General features: G+C 36.2%; 1 protein-coding gene across 1 annotated transcript in view; it reads left to right on the forward strand.

Annotated features, from left to right (window-relative positions):
* The window catches only part of klf12b (Kruppel-like factor 12b), a 312,355-nt gene that overhangs the window by 183,868 nt on the left and 108,844 nt on the right, over positions 1-19,643 (forward strand). Inside the window, exon 3 of the mRNA XM_028799610.2 lies at positions 6,336-6,879. Coding sequence (XP_028655443.1) covers positions 6,336-6,879 — 544 coding nt within the window. The remainder of the gene's footprint in view (positions 1-6,335; positions 6,880-19,643) is intronic.

Genomic DNA, 19,643 nt, shown 5'->3' on the forward strand with positions numbered 1-19,643 from the left:
AAATATGTCTTTATTAAATACTAATGTCTATGCATTTTGGAAAATAATTGCACAGACATTTATAGCTTGCCTTCCTTCCTGTGTTTCATTTACTGATATTGTTTGCATTCCTAGTATTAGTGTTTCAAGGTGCAGTATCTATGGTTGATTCCTCATCCCAAAAACATATAATCAGTGTGTATCAGGGAATGCTACTAAGTTAAAAACTCGCATGACAGGAGGTGTTCAGGAATTCTCTCTTTTTTGTAAGTCAGAAAGATGCACTATAAAAAAACCTGTAGTGGATATCACATTTCTACATCTTCTGAAAAATAAAGCTGTGTAATGAATACTCGTGAGTTTCATTTTAGATTAAAAGAATTTATTAAATCTGTTATAAGGACATAGGGCAACAGAGATAATTCTGACAGCATAGGGCACATATTAGAACCCCACTCCAAATGTAAACAAGAAACACAGATTTACACACCAAACAATACTTATACTGGGCTTGTTGCCAGACAATCTAACAATCTTTTTTCGGACATGGAAGTAAGCCAGAGTATCCAGCAGCCAGATGTATGCTTCCTTGTTTCAATTCTATGGGCTAGAGCTTATAATGTAATGATGTGGAGAATGTCTTGGCATACAGTAGGTCTCTCAATACTAGTTAAGCATCATTTCTATGACACAGCATACCTAAATATTGTTGCTGACCATGTGCATCCCTTTATTGGCACAGTGCATGTATTTTCAGTTGGATGCTTCCAGCAGGATAATTCATACATCATCTCAAGCAGATTCCTTGAACATGACAGTGTCTTCAGTTTACTAAAATAACTTGCACAGATCTAAATCCAGTGGATCACTTAGGATGAGGAGAAACAGCAAGTTTGCAACATGCATGTATGATGAAGAAATCTGCAGAAACTGTGTGAAGTTATGGAGTCCAAAAGTGTTTTAATAGAGTACCCAGTAAGTCACTGTAAACTTTGAAAGGTACTATGCAGTTTCTCACTAATGCAGTACTTGATTGCATTCTACTTTGATAGTTAGGCAGTAATGTTGATCAGCGAAATACACCTAAGTGTTTTTTGCAGTGAATATGCTGGGTTTGTCAGTAACTTTGTAAAATACTTTCTTGGAAAATCTCCGTGTGGCTAGCTTAGATGAACATATTTTTCCCAGCGCCCCATGATTCTTTGCGAGGCCAGCGTGACATAAAAGCGGTGTAGCAACCATTGCGCAGAACTTTCACGCATGCATGCCGTGCCCAATGAACCCTTTGCATGGACCGTGCAGTGCTGCATGGCTAATTATTCATGCATAATATTTGACAGATTTATTACTCTTCACAAGGTATTTCTTTTTTCTTGATGGGAAAAAAAGTGTGAAGTAGTTGCACAAATACAGAACATGGGAAATATAAACAATGATAAAGCAGTGCCTAAAGCTGTGACTTTAATCAATGGAATAAGCCAGTCCCACATAGCCATTTTGGGGCATTCCCAACATGTGTTCCAAGATCGGAACTCTGTGAGCTTCAATGATCTACATTTTATTTACTTATTGCTAGTATGTGGCCATTATTGTATTTTGTCTGTGTTATTCGTTCCATCTGCATCTGTTGTTATTTGAGGCACAGTGGCACAGTGGTTAGCACTGCTGTATCACAACACAGATCACATGTTTGGTCACAATGATCAGTCCAGCATAAGTGTCAGACACTTTCCTAGACTTCAGGGATGCCAAAAAAACACTTTTGATATATGTTGTCATTTGGAATAACTTCTTTACCAGAGGTTCCCTATTGTTAGAGCTCTATCTTAAATAAACTTTTATCCTTGTTTCTGCTTTGAAGTGTCGATCCAGATATGTCATGACTTGTCATATTTTACCAAGGAATATAGGAACTATTTTTGGATTTTATTCCAATTGGTTCCTGAACTTTTTTGTTTATGTATTATTTTTCCTGAAGTTATTAAAATATAATAAGATTATATAACACAACACATTGACACAGCTGGTAGCTTTGCCTCTACACAGTGAGAGGATGATAGTTTAATTTGTGGTTTAATTTTGTTCATGTTCCGCATTTTTCTGTTTATGCAGGTATGTGGATTAGTTTATCCTGCAATGGATAAGCTTCTGTCCAGAGTTGTTACAATGTAAACTGTAGCTCTTGACAGTCCAGTATTGGGCTTAAAGGGTAGATTTTTTTTACTTACACATAGAGATACCCATGCAAAAATATTATATACTTTAATAAAATCAAAGATTTTTATCATAAAATATTTCTAAATGCCTACATGAGGATTATGTGTAATTTTGGTGCTATGTGGACTTATTATATGAGTATCATTTGATCATTTAAAAAAAGTACATATTTTCTTTTATAGTGATTTACAGGTCTTTCTCCTTATACTTTCTATGTGAACATCATGTGTGTTTTTTTTTCCTAATTTATTAAAATTCTGTAATCCTGAGTATTCTAAGCCACCAGATATATTGTATGTAACTGGCAATAAGATTGATTCTGTTTGTCTCAGGTAATACCAAGCCAATGTTTTATGCATGGGTGTTTTTTTCTCAGAAAATTATTTTTCTGAGTGATAGATTAGTACTGTGGAGGCATATTTTTAACTAAACCTATTAGCAAATTTAATTTCTTTTTCTTCCAATGCTCGTATTCATTTGAAAGGTAATTTATGTGTACTGGTACTTTAAGTTAAATTTAGTAGAAGCATACACACTTACTTTGTAAAGAAAGAAAAAAAAAACTGCCAGCAATATTGCTTGACAAAATCAATGATTCGGTTACAGCCCAATGAATGTGACTGACAGGAATCTTGACTAATTTGACATATAAGCCAGCCCTGGGGGAAAATCAAGAAGACACTGGCTGACATCTGCCAATCAGCAGTGAACAGTTATGTAGCAGACATGTGACTTGTCCATCCCTGTAGTCTGTTACGTGTCACACTATATGCTCTTAGTCTACTAAGATAAATACAGCTTTATGCCCTTTTTCCAAACATAAAACTCAGAAATTTCTATTGCTTGTGAGCACTTTTTTTCTGAGGAAGAATAAAAAACTGTGGTTTCATTTTTAATAAGTGATAATTAGGTTCAGTGTGATCACTGTAGTGCAGTAAAATCCCATAAAACACTTTATAGTAATGATCACTGTAGGAGATGTTAACGTAAACAAAATTAATCTATTATCCATTCATTCATCTTCTAATGTTCTATTCCAGTACAGTATGGCATGTTGGTGGTGTCCATCACTGCAGCACTAGGAGTAAGAAATGAACCAAACCCTGAATGAGGTGCCAATAAGAATTAACTTACCTAGTTTTTTTAAATTTCCATATAACCTTTTTATGTTCAGGATCAAATTAATAACTTGCCTTATTTCTGTTATTTCTATGCACATTGTAAAATCTAAATTTGAAACACATCTTGCCTATATGGTTTTTTTGCTAAAATAGTCCTGGGTAGGTGCAGATAATGCAGATAATGAGCCTGAAAACTACAAAATCACTGCAATAAATTTTAACCCAAAGACAAATAATAAATCTGCTGCCAATAAAAACTGTTGGAGCCCAGTTTACAAATGATAATGACTGATTAGTTTTATAATGAATATAAAATACATAGGCAAGGTCTTAAAGTAAATGAAATAATGAAAAAGGCAATGAAGAAATTGAGGTTGCTTCAGATGGAAAGCCTAAGTAAATTACCAGACTATGGTAAATTTTGTGTGGTTGTTCCATATGAGAAGTTAGTGGAACTTTGAATTGTGTAGTGCTGGACTGTTAACTTCATTTCTCACAGATGGTTTAGTGTTAAAATGTTGAATATGGTGTTCAGTTTGTACTTTCAATCTGTTTTGAACAGCACTGTAAAAGCTATAATAAGCTTCAAATTATACTTTTAAATGTTTAACAATTTGAAATGTCTAATAAAAGATACCAAAAACTCTCATCCTAAAGACTAATCTTTTAGTCTAATAAGATAATATCCCAAGCCTGGCACACGTCTCCCAACAGCCCCCAAGCTTAGCAAAGTTTTTGAATGGTGATAAAAGGAAAGCAAATGAGGAATAGCACTACAGCAACCCAGACTAAACAAAAAACATAAAAATATTAAACTAAGAATTAGGGATATGGTGAAGATCAGATGAAGATCAGATGTATCAGATGAAGTAAGGTCTAAGAGTATTTTGGAAAAGTACTTAAAAAGGTTTTTAATATACAACCTATAACTGGATGAGCTCTGTGTGGAACATTAACAAAGAAGATATTTTTAGTACTGTCCAGAAACATTTTGAGCTTAAAAGCAGGCCCTAAATTATGATTCACAAATAACTGTGTTGCTATTAAATAGCTAAGAACCCAACTGCTCACCCTTAATTTCCCTTATCTTATGAAAAAAATTACTAAACACCATGGGGAATTCCCAAAAAAGCAATTAAATACAGTAAATGAACCCTGTGAACACACATCTGATGGGCAAATTGCAAATTAAATAAATAATTTACTATTGAATGTTTACTTGCAGTAAATATACATTTATTTAGAATAATCTTTTGTTTGTAAGGCTTCATTAAGCATTATTAATAGAGTTTTGATCTCTGAGAGCATTTATATTTTCAGAGCCATTGATGTTATGAACCTTGGTCTTTTTCTTTGGTGTATCTGAGCTGATATTTAAATGCCATTGAACATGCATGTCAGGAAGGCAGTGTAGTGGTGCAGTTGTTAACACCACTGTCTTACCGGTCCATCTTCCTGAGTTTAAATACCACACCTGGCTGTTAGCTATGTGGAGTTTGTACATTCTACCCACGTCCACATGTTTTTTTCCCCCAGAATCCCACTTGCCAAAAAATGTTAATTTAATTGCCATTTCTAATTTAGATCGATGGTTGTGAATATGACTGGACCCAGCCAGCACAGACCTGTGCTCTGTCCAGGGTTACCTTCTGCCTTGATATATTGCCAGACTGACTCTTGTCCCATGACGGAGAACTGGACTGAGTAGGTCTGAGAATGCTTTGTTATCTTATACTGTTTATTATGTCAAGGAACATTTGGAGACTTTGCTCCAGAACGTCAGTTAGTGAAAGGCCTAATTTATAGTATGTAAGCAATTGTGCACCTCAAGTACAGAGGTAATGATAAAAGAAAAAGTTGGCATCACACATGTTTGCCACCCTCTCTTGCAGTACTCATGAAACCATATAGCACACTGTTCTGGCACATCTTTCCCTACTCCTTAACATCTACCCATTTTTTTATAAACCTAGTACCTAAATGTTTGATGTTACTGTCATGTTGTTTTATTTAACTCAGCAAAGAAGAAGTTATCTACTAGGCCAATTATCTCCAGCTTGTCTCATTGAACATAAGGTAGAGGCTATTCATTTAAGCTGTGTTCAAAATATGAGTGCATGGATGAAACATACTAGACAGTTGATCAACTAGGCAGTTGATATGTAATATTTCTGTTGCAACAGTCTAGTGCAGAATTAGTAGATTAATATTTAGCAGTCCCATAAATAATTATTTTATATCTGGTATAATATAAATTTTATTGTAAGACTCCCAAATGCTTGAAAAGATTTTTGGCGTAAGGGTAAATCTCCTAAGTTATGTCTTTTGTTTTGTTATGCCCTTGGACAAGAAGGTGATTCCGTTCCTCTCTTTAATGTAGTCATCAATTATTTAAATAACTTTGAAGTAGGTCAAATGCATAATTGCCAGCTAATGCTCACACAGTTAGATTGAATAAGTGATTTCAGTTTTAAAACAACTTTTAAAATAAAATGTCTAAGGTTTGAAGGAGGCTGTGGGAGCAAAATGTTTTGATTTTACTTTCTATAGTGTAAAGGTTACATGACACCTCTCGTTTTTAGTGGCTTTGGTTTTACTCGTTATAATTCACTGCTTTTTAGAAGTTTTTTATTTTTGTGAATGTATCAGCTCCTAAATCTGAAGTGGTAAACTACTACTTGTGTTTCAGGTATTCAACTCTCACCTCAAAGATATGTTATTTCTGCTTAAGATCAGAATAAATAAAGTTTATATTTTACATGGTCCTTCTGTAAGTGTACCACATGTTGTGGTTTAGCTAAAAAGAGATACAAAAATGAAGATTTTGTTTCAAAAAATATTAACATGATCATAAAATACAGACCAAATATTTTGTTAGCATGTATTTTGCTATAGTTGTTTGGCAAATGGCTTTAAATATCACACTTTGTAGAATAATCATTAGTTGAACCAAACATTTTGTAATTTTTTTTTTGTATTGAATTGATTCTTGATGTTTTTTCCCTTGTTTCTCCACAGTCTCCAAAAGTTCACAAGTACCCAGACATGGAAGCAGTGCCCCTTTTGCTAAGCAAAGTGAAAGCAGAGCCTCCAGAGGACTTGCTCTCAACTGACCAGTTCCAAACACAGACTGAGCCTGTGGACTTGTCTATTAACAAAGCCAGAACCTCGCCTACCGCTGTGTCGTCATCATTACAGTCCTCGCCTCCTTCTGTGGCCACATCAGCCTTCTCGCCATCTTCATCATCAACCTCTCCTCCCACAGTCATCACCTCTGTGTCTTCATCATCCTCATCAACAGGCATGCCCACAGTGTTAACACCAGGACCGCTTGTGGCATCCCCTCCTGGAGTTCGGGGCCAGCCATTTTTGCACATTATCCATCCAGTGCCACCTTCCAGCCCAATAAACCTCCAGACTAATAAAATGCCAAGTCATGTACACCGTATACCAGTGGTAGTCCAGTCTCTGCCTCTTGTGTACACAGCTGTGAGATCCCAGGGAAATCTAAACTCCACTATTATGCTGCCCCTAATGGAAGAAGGCAGAAACCAGGTTAAAGGTAAGGTAGAGGCTATTCATTTAAGCTGTGTTCAAAATATGAGTGCATGGATGAAAACAAGCTTAAAATGTGGAAGTACTGTATGTGTAATTTACATTTAAAAGTTACTGTTTTGATGGACTAGCTGCTACACCTATCTTGTTACAGCAGAATGCTATCAGCAATTTGTCTTTCTATGGATCTTGCATATCTGATATTTAATTTTTACTTTCGGTTTCCATAGGCTTTTATAGTCTTTATTTTTCAGAGTTTTAACTCAGAACTGTTGTTGACATGTTTTCTCAGTCTACTTAGATTTTTTAAGATCCGTAACATGCATTTGTTCATCATTCAAAGCCTAAAATCTTTGACTTACTTAAGAATAAACCACAAAATATCATAATGTTCATCCTGCCCGATTTTTCTTTATTTTTAAGTGTATTTTACTCCGTTGTGATGTACTGCACTTTAAAGATTGTTTCTTGTAGTTCTAAAATTGTTGGATATATATGGTGAATGTAAAGTACAGAGCACTAGGCTGCATTCATAGAATAGTTTAACTGAGAACACCTGGCATTGAAGCATATGATTCTCACAATACAAAGAGAGAAGAAAAATTTGTGTGAGTCTGCATGATATGGCAACATCATTGCTCAATGTTTATGCTGAAAGTCTGCTTTTCTTTAAATATGGCTGCGATCTTTTGATTATTGTTGATTTTACATGGAGAATAAGTTGAAATGTGTCAATAGTGTGGAGTGTCAAACAGGTGGAATCTAACACCTAATGGTTTGACACTGGATGTTTACACAAAAAAGAATGCTTTATTTAATTGTGTTTAATTCAAAAACTGCACCTTTGGGTGGTTATTAGATATAAACAGAAGACTTTTTTTCCTCTCTTGAACAGCAATGTTCTTTTTATGATTTAGTACAGAATCTCATAAAAGGGAGCAAGTCTCAGGATGAACTATATAATGATAGATCATTGTATGTCATTACCTGTCACAGTTCTTTCTGTGTGAGCTGCCAAGTTCTGCTGGTGTTTTCCTGGGTCTGTGGTACAGTATCTCTTGTGTGCCTTAAGTGAGAAAATAGCCATTGCTACATATAAACAGACATGTTTTGAACCTTGTCATGTAGCCAGATGGAATCTTATTACCAGGCAGAATGTTTTTGACTCTGGTCTAACCTCAAGTGTAATAAAGCTGCCAAAATGTTATCTTATATTGGTGAGACGGATGAAGTTCATGTCAATATACAGTATTAGAAAAACCTATGTGATCATCTGTAAACCATTCCAGATAGTCAAGCTGAATGGTATAAGATAAACAGAATATATATATTTTCAGCAGAGCCTGAACCTATCTCAGTAGCATCTGGTGCAGAGAAAGGATGCCTTAAATTCAGTCTGCAGTGCATTGGAGGTTTGTCTGTAGAGAGTTCCTTCTAAGCTTTTCTGTTATCCAGCTCTCTTTGGCCCTGCGTTGAAGAAGAAAAAAAAAAACAAACAAGCTGCGCTCTAGTAGAATGTGGTAAACAACTCTTTAGAATAAGCTCTTTTAAAACATTCTTCATCCAAAGATGAAATGACTCAAACCCAGATTTCTTTTGAGGAGACAGAATGGTTAGAAGAGACCCTTACATGAACGGGATGTGGAAAGTAAAAAAAAAAAAGGTAGAAAAAGTGGTTGTTAAAAAGGCATACAGTGGAACCTTGGTTCACGAACGTCTCTGAACACGTACAAATCGGGTTACAACCAAAAAGTTTGCCAAACTTTTGCATCTGTTCACGACCACACACTCGGTATACGAACAAGCCAGTTTCCCTTTCGGTTTGTGCGCGCCAATGATTTCTGCACGTGTTCAGTCTCTCCCTATGCATTCCCTGTGCAGCGAGCAAGAGAGAGGGAGAGAGCGTGAGCAAGAGACAGACAGACACGCGAGAGAGAGACAGACACACACACACACACACACACGCACGCACGCACACGCGCTCAAGAGAGAGAGAGGGGGCTGGCCGCATAAGGCCGAGAAGGCAGTTAAAGAATGCACCGGGCTTGTTTTTAAAGAGACTGATCCGAGCATTGTTTTAACCCCGTTGTATTTAATGAAGACTTTTTTCTATTGGATTTTAACCTCCACTTCACTTCTGTTTACAGCGATCGGTTCGTAGCGTACATTGTTGCAATGTTACTTTTCTTGGTTGTTTATTAAATTATGAATTTTTCAAATGTTAATGTTTTTTCCCTGTGCTTAAAACTCATTAAAAAAGTGTTTTTAGCGAGCGGTTTGTAGCACTTTAGCGAAAACTCTTGCAATGTTAGTTTTCTCTGTTGTTCAAGGTTTTCTCAGTGTTATTCAATGTTTTTACATTTAGTTTACCATTATGCTGTGCATTCTATGGTATAATTAACTATACAGTATTTGTGCTTAAAAATCTTTTAAAAAAAAAAAATATTTACATACAGTTCATACAGTCTGGAACGGATTAATTGTATTTACATACAATCCTATGGGGGAAATTACTTCGGGTCACGACCAAATCGGGTTACGACCAGAGTTTTGGAACGAATTACGGTCGTGACCAGAGGTTCCACTGTATTTAGTCAAGCAAAACAGGTGTTTATTGTAAACTGGCCATGCTGAGATAAGAAACTTGCTACATCAGTATAACATTTTTTAAGATGCCAACTAAACATATTTGCTTCTTGCAAAAAATTGTTTCATTGATGATAAATTAACCATAAAGGTAATTTTTTGTCTTTGTAAGAAATGCTATATTATTAACATCTGCTTCTGCATTATATGTAATTCTAACTGGGTTTATAGACTATTTTAATTATATGAAAAGAATTAAGTGGGTAATCCTACTAAAATGTACTAACATGGACTACATAATACTATGTACTTTTCATTTGCGGTTTAACCTAAAGCCAGTAAGTGAAAAAAGTCCCAAAGTGAAAATTGGTATAAGAGCCATAATTTAAGTAATAAATGGAAAATTAAAGCAATAAACCCTGCATTTCTGCAGAACAATATTTGTTGGACAAACCTTGACATGACCTGTCTCTTGACAACTTGCAGATGCCTAAACTGTATTATTTAACAGGTAGGTTTTATAAAGGGATTCTCATACATGTTTTCCTCCTGCATGCATTTCTGTTTTTCTTTTGAAATACTGCACTTAGTATATAATGAGCTTAGTGATGTTTTACTTCAATCAACATACATTCATTGATAGAAAAGTTGAAATTTCAAAGGTATGCACTAAGCCAGATGTAGCCTGCATGTTTTTTTTGTTTTTTTTATTATAACCTTATATGTTACGCCATGGATTTGATTTTTCACATATAGCTGCATTCTAAGTTGATTTTGCGTAATAGTGGCCTATCATAAATTTGATTTGATTAGTGGATAAAAGTAAAGGATGAATGTATTTTACTTTTTGTGAGTAAAGTAAAGAAATATAAGTGACTGGATGGACACCCTTTTTTTGTATTCAACTCTTTTAAGTGTTTCAGAGATTTTAACTAACAGTCTGAGTCTGCATGACATTGGTCTATGGTACAAAAATAAATTAATACAAATTAAAACTGGTGTTTGTGGTATCCGACCATACTCCTCTACTACACAGTGAGCATGTTTACCCAGAAATTCACTTTGTGTTTTTACACTTTGAAATGTCCAGACAAACATACATTGAAAGTTCATGTCCAGATAAGCAAAGAAAAAAAATCAGAACTACTTGCAAACTAATCATATAATAATACAATAATTTGGAGTGAATACAGGAGAGTGTTCTTTCACCCAACAATGTAGCTGTGTCCTGTGCATACTTCTTCACATTCCCAGATATAGCAACAATTTGACCCCTTCATACAATCCTGGTCCCTTCCATCATGACATCTCCACAGCTACCTGGGATTTTTAAAACATGGGCAATGAATATACTATTCAGTCCTGCCCTCCATCTCTCCACACCTCCCCTTTGCCTTATGGCTATAATCAGTGAGAAGAAAGAAAACCATAAGTCACATGCTGGTGCTACCTTGGAGAAAAAGAGAGCAGAAATATCACTGAATTACCGAGCTCTGTGTTTTGAAAGAGATAATAAATAAATTAAAAAAGCAAAATCCTTTGCTGTTAAAAATAAATGTTGAACTTGGAATATACAGAATCATTGTGAAGCTCATTGGGATTCTTTTTGTGGGTGCTAAGGCATGATTTATTAAAGTTGAATGTCATACTTTATTTAGGAGCATGAGACTAAAATGCCATCATATTAAAAAATTTTATCCCTTACAGCACATGGACAGAAACAATAAAATGCCCCAAAAATGATGCATAATATTAGTAATAGTTTAATATCTAGAACTGTCACTAAAATGCTAAAACACAACTTTAAAAATTTGATTTCACCCTATGATGAGCTGCTCCTGTCTTGCACCCAATGCTTGCTGTGATAAGCTCCAGCTTCCCCACGATCCTGCTGAGGTTAAGCGACTGAAGAAAATTGGTGAATGGATGTTTTCTTTCAACTGGATCGATATATTGCTTATGTTTATTGTTTAAAAAAAAAAGGCAATTGAATCTATGTACTGCTTAATTTGAACATTTTTGTGTTCTTTATTGAGATTAAGTAAGTTAGCTGTTCACTATTCTTATAAGGTAAAATGTTAATATGTGACTTTTGTAAAAAACCTATAATCTATAATAATAAAAGGCAAAGCCCTCACTGACTGACTGACTGACTGACTCACTCACTGACTGACTGACTCACTCATCACTAATTGTCCAACTTCCCGTGTAGGTGGAAGGCTGAAATTTGGCAGGCTCATTCCTTACAGCTTACTTACAAAAGTTAGGCAGGTTTCATTTCAAAATTATACGCGTAATGGTCATAACTGGAACCTCTTTTTTGTCCATATACTGTAATGGAAGGCAGCAAGATGGCCGTAGGAGACTGAGTTGCGTGTCGCGTCATCACGCCTCCCATGTAATCACGTGAACTGACTGTGAACTCAGTACATAGAAAAGAAGGAGGAGCCCCAAAGAGCGCTGAAGAAAACACTCATTACACAATTGACAAGGCAGCGAAACAATAAGAAGCGAGTGAGTGACGCATACAAGCATCTTCATAAGACACGAGGTATAAAAAAGCACGGTGTAAACCGTAAGTCTAAATTTACTTTATAGAAACGCTCCCGCTGCCGTTTGCAATACCATATTCGCGAGATACAAGTTTAATGAGAAGACACGAGGTATAAAAAAGCACGGTATAAACCTAACCTTAAATTAACTTTATAGAAACGCTCCCGCTGCCGTTTGCAATGCCATATTCGCGAGATACAAGTTTAATGAGAAGACACGAGGTATAAACGAGAGATTGCATCACTTTGTAACAGAGTTCAAATTGCTGTAGCGAGAAACTTTTAACTGCCGGGTCTTAGCTAACATTAAATAAACCCGTGGACATCGCAACATCACACAAGAGAGCGGCTCACGTGAAGTGACTGAACGCAGCAGGAGTGATCACTTCCATGAATCAAACCTGTTCAAAAAACACATTACACAATTGATAAAGTAGGAAAAGAATATGAAACAAAGCACGGTATAAACCGTAACTTCAAATTAAGTTTATAGAAACGCTGCCGTTTGCAATACCATATTCGCCCCTGCGAAGCGCGGTGATTTTGCTATATATATTTAACTATTTCAACCATTGTATGATCTGCTTCTCGCAACTGAAAGAGGGCACCGTGGCAGAAGTTAGCCGACTTGCTCACCAACCACAAGCGTTACCTGGTAGGTAACCACCCATACAATCAGATTGTGAATCAGACTACGAATGCCTGCAATGTAATTACCCCGATCTACATGCTGTCAAATGAACGAACCACACGCCGTAGCACAACGTTAGGGGCTTCGCCTCTACGTCCGAGGATCGATTCCAGTAAGGGAGTGCAGTGACTGTGTACTCCTGATGAGCCCACAATTACGGCGAAACACGTGTCGCATACTATGCATCTTCAAAGCATGGTGTAAACAGTAAGTTTAAATTGAGTTTATAGAAACGCTCCCGCTGCCGTTTGCAATACCATATTAGATGACTTTGTAACAGAGTTAAAATTGCTGGAGCGATAAATTTTTAACTGCCGGGTCATGTCGCATGTTCTTGGGTAGGTACACCAAAAAATGTATACATTTATGCATGTAATGGGCAAACAAAAATGTACTATACCCGAAAGCACTACAGTAGTACTCAATGTATCTTTACTTCTTAAATGTTAATGTTTTACTGTTTAATAATTTATACACTTCTTATATGTTATTCAGATTCTTTTATCAAAATACCAGTAACAGTGCACTGCACGATAACGTGGAGTGAATATACTTGACATGACCATTCATAGTATTTATCCTCTTTCTCTGTACGTTTACCATTCGTTTGCTCAGAGGTTGATGAGCTTGCTGCTTAATGAGCAGCTCTTCACCCTAGCGTCCCGCTGCTTCTCTTCTTTCGTCGGCATCTTTTCCCGTTAAAACTGATTTGTTTTAAAACTTAGTATGTTTTCTTTAATTTTTCAGTTAAGCTGGCACTTAAGTCTTCAATCTGCCTCAAGAATGATTAGCGGAGGTGGTAGACAATGAAAACGTCAGCCGTACGCATCCGCCACGCACGCACTGGTGCGCGCAGCTGTGAGTTGACTCTACAATAAAATAAAATAAAGATAAAAAGAGCAATAACTTGCAGCACCGCTATTCAATTACACTTGCCTAACGCCTCTCCTAAGGGGAAATACTGTCGGATCTGGGCATCCATCAAAGCAGCAATCACAAGCCCGATTACAAAGCGGGAAGCTGTGATTTCTCCTCTCCCTCCCATGTAACAATCGCAGCCCGTGTTGCAACGCACTATGTATATATGTGTATGTGTGTATATATATATATATATATATATGTTCATATGTGTGGGAAAGCGAATAGTAGACGTGACGTAGTATATGTGTACCAAATTTCAAGTCAATAGGTGAAACGGTTTGCGAGCTACAGGTGATTTAAAATCCTGGACAGACAAACGAATAGCCACGGTAGCGTATTATAGAAGAACATTTTACTGTTTAATAATTTATATTTATATGCAATGTGCTTCTTATATATTACTTCATATTCTCATATGATAATGATGTTAATGTTGTTTATATTGATTTCTATGTTATTGTAAGTGCCCTTTATTTGTGGAAAAATAAATTTGGCAATTAAACTTATTCTGTACATACATTTTATTTTTTTCTCTTGCACTCAGTGAGCGAATCCACTGGGTAATCAGCTATATATATATATATATATAGATAGATATGTATGTATGTATGTATGTATGTGTATATATAGATAGATATGTATGTATGTATGTATGTATGTATGTATGTATATGTATATATAGATAGATATGTATGTATGTATGTATGTATGTATGTATGTATATGTATATATAGATAGATATGTATGTATGTATGTATGTATGTATGTGTATATATAGATAGATATGTATGTATGTATGTATGTATGTGTATATATAGATAGATATGTATGTATGTATGTGTATATATAGATAGATATGTATGTATGTATGTGTATATATAGATAGATATGTATGTATGTATGTATGTGTATATATAGATAGATATGTATGTATGTATGTATGTATGTGTATATATAGATAGATATGTATGTATGTATGTATGTATGTGTATATATGGATAGATAGATATGTATGTATGTATGTGTATATATAGATAGATATGTATGTATGTATGTGTATATATAGATAGATATGTATGTATGTATGTGTATATATATATATAGATAGATAGATATGTATATATAGATAGATAGATATGTATGTGTATGTATGTAGATAGATATGTGTGTATATGTATATAGCAGCACGGTGGCGCAGTGGGTAGCGCTGCTGCCTCGCAGTTGGGAGATCTGGGGACCTGGGTTCGATTCCCGGGTCCTCCCTGCGTGGAGTTTGCATGTTCTCCCCGTGTCTGCGTGGGTTTCCTCCGGGCGCTCCGGTTTCTTCCCACAGTCCAAAGACATGCAGGTTAGGTGGATTGGCAATTCTAAATTGGCCCTAGTGTGTGCTTGGTGTGTGGGTGTGTTTGTGTGTATCCTGCGGTGGGTTGGCACCCTGCCCAGGATTGTTTCCTGCCTTGTGCCCTGTGTTGGCTGGGATTGGCTCCAGCAGACCCCCGTGACCCTGTGTTCGGATTCAGCGGGTTGGAAAATGGATGGATGGATGTATATGTATATATGTGTATATATATGTAGATATACAAATATGTATATATGTGTATATATATGTAGATATACAAATAAGTATATGTATATATGTGTCTATGTGTATATATATGTTGATATATGTATATATATATGTGGATGTGTATATGTATATATATATATGTATATATGTTTATGTATATATATGTTTACATAACCTCTTTAACACACTACTTCTCCGCTGCGAAGCGCGGGTATTTTGCTAGTTGTTTATAAAATGGCCTTGGATTTCAGTCTGTGAGTACAAAACATACAGTAAAAAAGATACCCTACCTTGACCTCATATATCCCAAAATGTGTTTCTTTTTTAATTTTCTAGGTTGATCAGTAACATTTTCTTTCTTCAAAATCATATGTACAATAATAGTTAAGATATTTCCATCATATGGTCATGTATAAGTAATAAGGAACGAAACTTAAAGATTAATTGAAATTTGGCTGAGTGAAACTGCGCTGTTCCTATTTCCTACCTAAATCTATAGACGTATTGTATTGTACATGTTAAGCTAACTGAAGGTTTTTAAATTGTGCCCAACAATAGGGTTGGTCCATGCATTGTATTTGCTGTGTGTCTAATTTTACGCCATCCATCTAAAAGTATATAAGAGCTTCATTAAAAAAATAATGAAATCCTTATTATATTTTCATTAAGCAGATTACAAGTTTGTGGTTCCATATTTGTCATACTTATACCTGATATTATTATCATTCCTGCTCCACCAGTGAGCAAAGTAGTACTTTTTTCTTTTTCTTTTTTTTTTTTTTAACTGCTGTGCACAATCAATAACATTTTGTAAACTGCTGGTCCACTCTTCACATGCTCCATGCAACAGTATATGTGAGGTCTTGGTTGTTTCAAAGACTTGATGTATAAATAGATAATGGAAAAGATCAAATTCAGAATAATATAAAGAGAGCAAGTTAATGAAAACATTTTTTTTTTTTAATTGAAACACATTTTTGGAACTTTTTTAGGTACTTGATAGTGTAATGTTTTTCATGGGCAGAAAGAGCACTATGTACAGTGTTAATTAATAAATGTTAATAAATGCATGCAATATCTAAGTAAGATTTGATTGGTGGATTGGCAATCTGTTTTTAAGGCCACAGTGAGTCAGAGGCTCTAATGGAAGCATAGACTATAAGGCCAGATTTATAATTCATGTGACGCGATGCATGCTGCAGCGGAAGCTCCTGCTACGCAAGCGTTGTACCGTTTATACTTGCGCGCGTGCTTTATGTAAATCTGGAGGAATCCACCAGGTGGCAGTGCGAGATATTATCACGGGGAGAACAGGTTTCGGCTACGCTGTGTTGTGAATTGCCTGGAACACCCATTAAATTCCGATGACACCTTACCACAATATCTCTGAAAAGGATGTTTAATGTTTAAATCATCAGTCCAGGGATTTGTCCATTTCAGCTAGCATTGGGCACAAGGCTGAAATAATCCCTGGACGAGGTATCAGCTCATCACAAGGTGAATACAAGCACACACATACACGCTGGCGTCATTTTAGTGTAACCAAATCTGCATATCTTTAGAAGGAAACCGGAGCACACCGTGGAAATCCAGCAGGAAAACATGTAAACTCCAGGCAGGGAATATCAGCGACGTGACTCCCTGCAAGACAGCAGCGCTAACGCTCCGCCACTGTGTCACCCCCTTGTGTGTAATTAACAGTATTCATTATTTAAATGAAATTACCGATTTATCTGTAAAATGTAACATACTGTACATACTTCAATGCATTTGATCATGAAAGTGATATCAAGTATAAATCTGAGGATTCTAAATGTGCAGAGAGTTGGAATATCATACATTTAATGTGCTCAGTGTGGCGATCTATTGCTGTTTGCCACTACTGTCAGTACCGGAGGAAGCCCTAGAATAAAAGACGGCACAGAAGACGGCATGTGAGACTTTTAAAATGTATCGTGTCATTACGATCGGGAATATGCAACGCTTGAATATAAAAAGAACCACAAATGCATCTGTATGTCGCCATTTAGCTTCACCACTTTGAACCATTCATCAAACATTGAAGCGCGCACACTGATCTCGTAGGATCCGCAAAGCAGCTTTCTGTCACATGTAGATAGTAAACAGAGACTCTGACGTCACATTCCAACTTTTAGTACATTGTGCCCCCCGACTTTTTGCTGGTACTGCAACTTGCGCACGCGTCGCGTTAATTTCTGAGGACCTGCTCATAGGATGCATTAAATGAATGTTGGAAACGCGTGGCAGCCATGATGCGGGCGTGTATGCGTTCTGAGCGTGAAGTATAAATGAGCCCAAAGTCAGGTAGCAGTCCTCAGGTGAGGCCATTCCATTGCAGGACACGCTCATGCATGACACATTATTAGCTCTGCAGTAATTCATACCAAGCTAGTTCAGAGTTGCCAGGTAACGTTACATATGTATCTTTAAACTGCAGAGAAAAGAAAAAAAAAAAGCACCTGTAGAAACACCCCAAATGACAGAGGGACCAGGCAGGCTGGTTTTAAAACCCAGCCACAAGGAGATGTGAGGTTACATGTCTAATCATACTGTAGTTTCAGTGTAATTCCTATTTAATCACTCTATCATTCCAAACTTATTTTTTAGGTTTAGACTTGGGTTCCATTGCTAGTGCAGTCTTTGTGTCTTGCATAAAGTCTGCATGTGCCATGGGCCTTCTCTGTACACAGGTAAAAATAGTTCAGCTATTGTTGAGACACACTGCTTCAAGAACACTCTTGGTAGAAAATAACAGGCTCATTTCCTAGTTGCTTTATTATAATAAACATCTTAAGTGTTTTATCGCTGAATTATTTTTGAAAGGTGCTATGGAAATTGAGTAATTATTACTGTACTTCTAATTCCTTCAATAAGCTATTCAGTTTCTTTTTATATCCAGTCCTGCATTTTACATCTGCCATTGGACTTCTAAAAGATCAAGGAAGTTAAGGACTAGTCTACCCAACAAGTAAAGAAAGCAGCTTAAGGTTTGCTTTGAGGTCTATACAGAATCAGATGTGTTAATGCAACTCAAAGTTCTCCACTTTTATTTTGATGGCTGTGTAGAACCATGACTATCCCCATCGACCCCCCACCAAAAGCAGACATTTCACATTGATTGTCTAGGGTGATGAATGTGTTAATATTTCCTGTCTGGGTCTCTGAAGCTTATAGATGTGTCAGGCATTTCTAATGATACAGTGCACTTCAGGATGGTATCTTGACTTAATTAGGTCTAGCTTTCAGTAAAACAGATCTAAGGAAACATCCAAAGGCTCCGTAATACCCAAGCCAGAAGTATTCAGCTGTGCACTTTGGATACTTGAGTACCTGATTAAGCAGTAAACAAGCAAATGTGTAAACAAACACAATTGAAGTTGAGGGATATAAAGCATAGACAGGCTTATAAAATGCTTCAGCTATGAAATATCATTATCTGTAATTTGAGTGAACTTTCCAGTGCAGTTAAGAGTGCTGCCGAGAGATGTATATTAAAAGCCTTTTCACTGCCTTGCAGGTAATGCAGACCATTTGGGACCGTGCTGTTATTTTAATTAGAAACATGCATCCTGTCTGTTTTTTATTACTCTCTACTGTTTTTTTTCTCTCTTTTTTTTCCCCTTTCAGCTCATGTAGCCTGTCTAGTGAACTGCCGTTTTGGACCCATTTCCCATAGGGTGTGGTTTTACTGCTTCATCTTGCAGGCCCTGTAAATGTTCCTGGGCGTGCTATGAAATTTCAAACACATCACACTAGGGAGCTGGCTGTTTTATAGTTGCTTTTTATCTTGGATATCTGTCTCTCCTCGTCTGGCAAGCCCCAGCTGACGTCCAGTGAGAAAAGCGTTTAATGTTGGTTGTCAGCCACAGGATGGAGAAAGGGAGGGGGGCAGAAGGGTTTGTTATTTGGGTGGAAACAACCCTAAAAATGGGTGGCACAGCAACTACACTGATACAAACAGAAAACAGCACTCCACCCAAGTAAAGCTAAGAAAAACATGTCGAGATTAACTTTAGAATTAACTTTGGGTTTTGCATATTTGAAGTGAAGAGATATAATTAATAAGTTAAAAAATAATCCTAAGTCATAAAAAAAATTCAGATCATCTTCCTTTGACCCTGATTCAAAAAAGAAACTTAAAAAAATGGATAATTATTAAATTTAAATCCATCATAAGTTAAAAAAAAGAACAAATCTAGTAGTGTAGTATATCTAAATTGTTTTACATGCATAGCCATTTTTCAGTTGTTCTCAGACTATTATGCTTTTGTTTTCAGCTAATCATATCATAATGCATCCAGCAAATTAGTAAACACAGCCAAAATAGCAATATTGGTGGTTATTTATTAAGACATTGTTAATCTACAAACAAGCAGATATAAGACATCTTGGATAAGATCACTGAAAATAAAAGTAATGTAGCTTCAACTTGC

Source organism: Erpetoichthys calabaricus, chromosome 4, assembly GCF_900747795.2.
Source record: "Erpetoichthys calabaricus chromosome 4, fErpCal1.3, whole genome shotgun sequence".
Taxonomy (NCBI): domain Eukaryota; kingdom Metazoa; phylum Chordata; class Cladistia; order Polypteriformes; family Polypteridae; genus Erpetoichthys; species Erpetoichthys calabaricus.